We start from the raw sequence: 6859 nt of genomic DNA, 5'->3' as shown, positions 1-6859 counted from the left end.
GTACATACAGTATATATTTTCATGCCTGTTGTCTTTGCATCCCATAACCTGATCATCACTTTCTTGATTTGGCAGTAATGAAACCAGGGTGCGCCCCCCTTTTTTTTCTAAAAAGAACTAGCAAAAAATTATGGCCTCCGCCCTATACTTGTCTTTCGTGTGTATGCAAATTTGCCAAAAGAAAACACAAGCCTTACGTGTTCTGGAGAAAAAGTACTCCCTCTGTTCACTTTTATAAGGCGTATTAAACATTCAAACACTGTTCAAAACAGTACTTCCTCTGTAAACTAATATAAGAACATTTAGATCAGTATTAAACATTCAAACACTGTCCAAAACAGTACTTCCTCTGTAAACTAATATAAAAGCATTTAGATCACTATTTTAGTGTTCTAAACGCTCTTATATTAGTTTATGGAGGGAGTACAAATCAAGCTGTCTAAAAAGTCTTATAAAAAAGAACAGAGGGAGTACGTTTTAAATAAAAGTTGACACAAGTACAAAAAACACAGATGTAGATATGTGTGAAAAATTAGCACATCCCTAACTTAGATTAGTGTGATAAAAGAATTTTTCTGTTCTACTCTGTGTCTTTGATCTGCAAATAGATCCACTAACTGTAACTCGAAAAGCACACAGGATAGAACAACCACCCGATCAAACTCACGAGACCACATGAAAAAATCGGATCGTCGATATGCTTGTTGATCAACTCATGCTTCACAGGATCACAGGATCCGGACCGAGTGTTTAGTACAAGTACATACAATATGCCTCACGAAACGAGGCCGACAAGCAATGAACAACCATCTCTTATTCTAAGTATAGTTATATCTAACAGTTGCACATTTTGTACTATTCTCACAGTAGCTTCCTATTTACAGATAGGATTCTCACATAATAGTCAATCCCATCGTAAAATAGAATCGTGTATCAGTACAACCTCAATCCCTCAATATACCAAGGATGGTGGATCTATCATCACAACACCAAGCCTCGTGAGAATATCAGTGTCAGCACAAAATTTAACCAGACAAGCCAACACCAACAGGCATGCTTGCATCGCTGGCGTTTCCGGATGAAAGGCGGCAAAGACAGAAATCTTCCATGTTTTGGGTACTGCCATCAGGTGTTGTCCGGCTGACCTGTTCCATTTCCGAAATGAAGTAGCTCTCTTTCTCTTAGCTTCTTGCTAAGTTCTTCTTTCGACGGTAGTTTCCAGCCACCCTTCATGGAAGCAGACCACCACGCCTTCAGCTCGTCCTGGAAAATACAATAAAATTCTGTCATCTAAATAGATTGCTCCTGACAAGACCAAAACCATTAAAACGAGATTCCATATCTCCCCGTGCAGCCACATGGACAAGACAACAACCCACTAAGCATTTCTCTTAATCCGTTCGCTGCCATTAAGTGAGTATAAACTGATTTTTATTGAGGCTGCGTTAATATTTTCAATGGCATTATGCTGTGGAGTGATGGCCAATGGCCATACAACTTAAAACTTCGGTCAGCAAGAGAAATCAAAACATGACATTGTTCTAGCTAACAAAATTGATGAGATTACGGGCTTTCGTACATTACCTCATGGAAGCCATGGTTGGATACAAAACGAGAATCTACTTGGCAGGTTGAATTCCTGATCGTTACAGAGAGCCGATTCCTATCCAGTGCTCCTGCAAGAGAATTCCATATTACATTATTATTCCACGTCCTTTTTTTTAGATTCTTTAGTGCAGCCTGAGCATTTTACGTAGCCAATCACCAAATTAAGCGTTATTTTTTTAATACCAGGGAGGAGAAATAAATTAGACATAATTATGTACTCACTTACCATTTATCCGAGCGACATGGTATCCTGTGCCACCCAATGCTTCCTCCCATTTACCAAATCGTAGACGCAAGAAAAAGCCATCTAAGGTAGTGTGCTGTATTGGTGACGTCAACCATCTGTCAAGGATCATCAATGGAAAGTAGGAAAAAAGAACATCAGCTCTTCAGTTCTCAGTAACTTTCTAAATCATCAATACTGAGAAATATCCTTCCGTACATTAATATGATGAACGAGCACTCTAGAACCCTCTGATAGAGTTGTAGTATGAACTAGTATAAAATTAGAGTCAGCATAGTGAACTTTAAACATAACATATATTATTGTACATGTATGGTAATAGTACTTTTAGCATATACTCCCTCTGTTCCTAAATATAAGTCTTTTTAGAGATTCTAGTACGGACTGCATACGGAGCAAAATGAATGAATCTACACTCTGAAGTATGTCTATATGCATCCGTATGTAGTCCGTAGTGAAATCTCTTAAAAGACTTATATTTAGGAACGGAGGGAGTACAAAGTAGGTGCATTTGTCGTACAAGACATAGATGGCATAGGTTCAGTTTATAATACAAGGAACATTTTGTCTGTGTTCCTTAGTTAAATTAAAATAATTTCTCCCAGTAATTCTATGTTCCAGAAACAAAAAACAAGCACCAGTCCAATGAGATCTCCATTAACATGTACCCCTTTCTTACATAGAGAAAGCATTATGGCATCCCTGAATACAATCATGCATGGCCTAGGTAGAAGGCAGAAAGAGAAAATGTTGAAACGAATTCAAAGGTGATCCCAAAAATCCAGTGGAATACCTTATGATATCTGATCGAGGCAAACGAAGCCTTTGTAAGGCTCCAAAAACAACACTTGATTGATCAATGTCACTTCCAATAATACTATAAGGTACAATTTGCTTGTTATGTGGCAGACTCTCCATGGAATTTGAACCCACTTCCTTTATTTGTACTCCTCTTCTATCAACATATTCAGCAGACGTGTTTGCTTCTAAAATATCATGAGGAGCTACAGCCTTTTCAGTCATGCTCCCTCCACATTGCTGATGTTCACCTCTTTTCAACATGTTTCCTCTTAATTCCTCATCACTTAGAGGATATAATTGTTCCTTACCTTTGTCACCCGACCACAAAACTAGCCTTCCACCACCACTCGAAGATTTTTGAGTTCCCTGTCCTGTCTCTAGCCCATCATGGCTGCTATAATTAATAACAAAAGGACTCTTTCTATGATTATGGTCTTTAGATATTCCACTGGAGATAGCCAACCTAATTGCAGAGGTCTTCGCATGTCTAAGCGCATCCAATCTCTTTGCAAGAATGGAAGCCATTGTTTCGGACTGCTTATGTTCCTCTGGAGGAATCACCGGGCATTTGCTACTTGTTGTCTCATTGTCACTTCCTGTGCTAGTAAAGTATTGCGAACTGTTGAATTCCTTCTCCACATTAATATTCTGTTGAGACGACGGGTACAGCTTATCACCTGCACCCTTTGGATTGACAGCACAAAAATCACTATTTACATTGCACGGAGTTGCATCCATCAATTTCATTGATGTTTTTGGTAAAAGCCGACTTACCCACAAGCTTTCTGTGGTTCCACCTTTATTTCCCATTGCAGCATTCAAAGGGCTGGCATGGCACTCATTTTGTTGTTCTTCAAGAGTTTTAGAACATGACTTATTGGAGTTGGTCATCTTCAAGTTTCTTCCAGCTCTCAAAGGGAAAACTCCACTTTGATCTCTAAGATTCCATTTACCACCACCTGGATCCATTTGAAGGCTGCCAGCAGCTAAATTCCCAACAGCCACATCAAGAGTTTCTCTGCCTGTGCTAATTTCCTTGTGAAGCATAGAATTGCCACCATTCAAAGCCTCACGCTCCGTGCAATTGATTTCTGATTGATGAGGGGTATCTTTTGAAGTTATCATAACGTTATGACTATAAAGAGATTGAAATAGAGAATTGAAGCCAACAGACTGCACACGATTGCTGCTGTTGTATTCTAGGGGCAGAGAATGTTCTGCAAGTTCATGTCCAGTAGCCTCTGACAACTTCTGATTGAGTGAAACAGCGGTGGTAGTTTTATCATACACGGTTGATCCATTAGTCAGAGATGACATCCAGTTAAAGAAAGAGCTACCATTTCTGTTCAACAATCCAGAGCAATAGCCTTCATTGTATTCCCTTCTATATCTTTTATTCCGAGAAGACATCTCCGCTGCTGAGTATTGAGCATACTCTCGCTTCGGAGCTTTTGTCCTAGGGCAGCTCTCCATACTCTCATTACTATCATCGCCCTCTTTTGTGTTGCTAACACAATTGCTCTGGTCGTGCATTACCTTTTCTTTGCCCTTCTTGAGCTTTTCAGGATTAACATCTGGTGTTGACTCATATCTTGCAACAGAATTAACACCGGATGCTGAATCACATTTTGAAACAGGGTTAACACCGGAAGCTGACTCACATTTGACAGGAATAGGCTCATCCTTATGGTGATCTTGCATAACATGATCTTGGTGATTACCATTAAAGTTTCCCTGCATAATCTGATCTTCCTGATTACCATTACAGGTGTCCTGCATAACCAGATCTTGGTCTTTATCACTTTGGTTATCCAGAAAACCTGCCAACTTCCCTGGGACCATTTTTGTATTACTGAAACTCCCAAAGGATGAACGTGACTGTGCATTCACTGCATTGTTTGGCAAAACATAGTCCCTCTGACTGATTGCATTTACTAATCGAGCTCGCCAGGTATTATCTGCCCAAGATCTCTCATTATGGACAGCAGTTGCACAATAGGCCTGTTTTTCCGAAGTACTTTGCAGGGCGCCTTTTCTTGAAGCCGGACCTGTAACATGCCGTGCTAAAAATTTAACTTTGAGAACAAAAGATATAAGTGTGTTTTTAATTAATTGGACTAAAAATGGTATATTACTGTGTGAAGCATCGTTTGAGCATCTTGTGGGGCAAATATCCACTTCCTCTTTATTCAACTTATCTGCACAGCAGTTGTCAGACAACTCTTCCCCCTCACTCATCTCACTGATCCCTCCAGAACATTCTACAAGAATTTAATCATTAAAGAATGTAAGATAATCACCCGTACCGACAACAGGATGATAAATATGGATTTTTTTTTTCATTTGGATTATGAGAATTCAGAAGTGCCGACCACCCGGCTATCAATGACATGGTAGACGAAATAAAGTGCGAAAAGTTAAGAACGTATGATTGATAACAAATCTCGCAAACAAACATTAGGGAATAATGATGTTTGACACATCTGAAATTTGTGCCGGTTATGTTCACACAGTTTGGACTCTTCTGGCAAGGTAAGCAGTTAACTCGACCAGCAACTGTTGCTAAATGCAGATCTCTAAGCCAAAGCCAAAGCCAAGCATCAACGTGTCTAAACCACTCGAACTCACTAAATTAGATTGGTGTCTTTTAAACTTACTTGAATCTTGTTCCTGTGATGTTATAGAAGTAGATTGTTGCACATCAATGTTTTGTGTTCTATTTGGACTATCCGCGGATACTCTCACTGAGGTGTCACCGTGAGTTGGAGGTTGCGACGGCATTTCTCCTGCATCCCTTAGGGTGGCATCTACGTTATCACCACTCTTGGCGCCGCTCTGCTGAGGCGAAGATATCACTATGTTCAAAGTATCCGCGTTCCAGCGAAGAGAGGCTTTTCTTGTGCTTAGGCTGGACGCCGCGATTTTAATGCTGAGACCATCATCCGGAGACCACACCAGCTCGGACAGAGGGCTCATGCCGGATATTTCGATTGCATTTACACCTGCACCTGAATGCCCACCAGATGCCTTTCAGCAGACCATAAGGTAAGAGGATGTTTGAAACAAGTAAAGCAGCTCTATAAACAAACTATGCTATAGCTAACGAACTACTAGAAACAAACTAACAGATGCAAAAAAAAAAAACTCGTTGCTCTATTTTTCCAAAATAATAAATAGATTTCCTCGAAAAAAAAAGTTATAATAAGATTTTGCAAATATCCCCTCCCTTATTTGCCTGTTCACCTTGCTAGGAACCCGAAACGAATGGATCATGACGCAAGGCAACACAACTATACTTACCCAATTTAGATGGAAAAGTAGACATGTACACCGACTTGTGCCATACTAGTATGTCGTTCTTACAAAATCAAAAGGCTAGCTTAACGCCGGAAGCAGAATAATCAAGACAGCATCGGCCGGGAAAAGCGAGCGAGCGAGCGTATAAATAAATGAAACAAGTACAGGAGAGTGATCGCTGATGCAACAGCCGACCTCTGGGAGCGGCGAGCAACTAACCATGTCATGTCACAGCATTGCAGTCCCCGAGTACGGCGGGCCACGGTCGGTCCGGCACACCACCACCACCGCCACCACCACGCTGAGGCAGGAGTAGGAGGAGGGATTTAGCGGCGGGCGGCGGCGAATGGAGGCCAGGGCATCCGTCTATCCGGTCAGCGGCGCCTGCGGCTTATGGCGGGCTAGCTAGCTAGCTAGCCTGGCTCTGGTTGGGCGGAGAATTTGGGAGCGGTCTAGGAGGGCAGCATCGCCGCGGTGGGGAGTGCGGGTGGAGATGCTTTGTTTGTGCCGTGCGCGCCGCATGCGGCGGAGGAGCGCCGGAACGCGAGGCGGAGGCTGCGCCACGTAGAGGGCGCCTGAGACACATGACTACCGCCTCGGTCCCCCCCCTGCCCTGCCCTACCCGCGCTGCGGCTTCGGGTTTTATTACGGGGAAGAAAGAAAGAAATCGCGGGGACGAAGACGATGGCGGCGATCCGACGGCCGCGCGTCGTCGAGACGGCCGATGTGGCGCGTGCCGGGGCCGGAGCTGTCCGTGTCGTGGTAGGGCAGCGTCGCCTGTAGGTGACGGGGACGGAGATAACACGGGTTGTTGAGTGAACTGCGGTGCGGGGTGGTGTTATGGGGGAACTCGCGAGGAGGATGAAGGGGAATCTCCGTGCGTGGAAAAGGAGGGTGGGATCGGGAATC

At 42.8% G+C, this 6859-nt stretch overlaps 1 protein-coding gene across 3 annotated transcripts; it reads right to left on the bottom strand.

The window, feature by feature from the left end:
- Positions 1–676: 676 nt before the first annotated feature.
- Positions 677–6513, bottom strand: LOC123444544. Of its 3 annotated transcripts, XM_045121302.1 has the most exons (8): positions 6170–6513; positions 5311–5680; positions 4789–4914; positions 3428–4701; positions 2646–3337; positions 1835–1950; positions 1585–1676; positions 677–1263 (listed from the first exon to the last, which is right to left on the bottom strand). In XM_045121302.1, the coding sequence occupies exons 1-8, from the start codon at positions 6170–6172 to the stop codon at positions 1126–1128; spliced, it is 2811 nt and encodes a 936-aa protein (XP_044977237.1). In that variant the 5' UTR covers positions 6173–6513; the 3' UTR covers positions 677–1125. The 3 variants fall into 3 exon arrangements, with proteins under 3 accessions (XP_044977237.1, XP_044977236.1, XP_044977238.1); XM_045121301.1 differs by having other exon boundaries at positions 2646–4701; XM_045121303.1 differs by lacking the exon at positions 5311–5680 and having other exon boundaries at positions 2646–4701; positions 6170–6510.
- Between the last annotated feature and the right edge of the window lie 346 nt (positions 6514–6859).

The sequence above is a fragment of the Hordeum vulgare genome, chromosome 3H (assembly GCF_904849725.1).
Source record: "Hordeum vulgare subsp. vulgare chromosome 3H, MorexV3_pseudomolecules_assembly, whole genome shotgun sequence".
NCBI classification, from domain to species: domain Eukaryota; kingdom Viridiplantae; phylum Streptophyta; class Magnoliopsida; order Poales; family Poaceae; genus Hordeum; species Hordeum vulgare.
The sequence above is the reverse complement of the archived record's forward strand: the minus strand, read 5'-3'. Positions and strand labels throughout refer to the sequence as shown.

What these genes read in the sequence shown, in the direction of transcription:
- LOC123444544 (XM_045121301.1), bottom strand. An exon ending in CTCAAACGATGCTTCACACA is followed by an intron (nt 4,702 to 4,788) that starts GTAATATACCAT and finishes GGCATGTTACAG; the next exon opens with GTCCGGCTTCAAGAAAAGGC. An exon ending in CCAACCATGGCTTCCATGAG is followed by an intron (nt 1,264 to 1,584) that starts GTAATGTACGAA and finishes TGTATTTTCCAG; the next exon opens with GACGAGCTGAAGGCGTGGTG.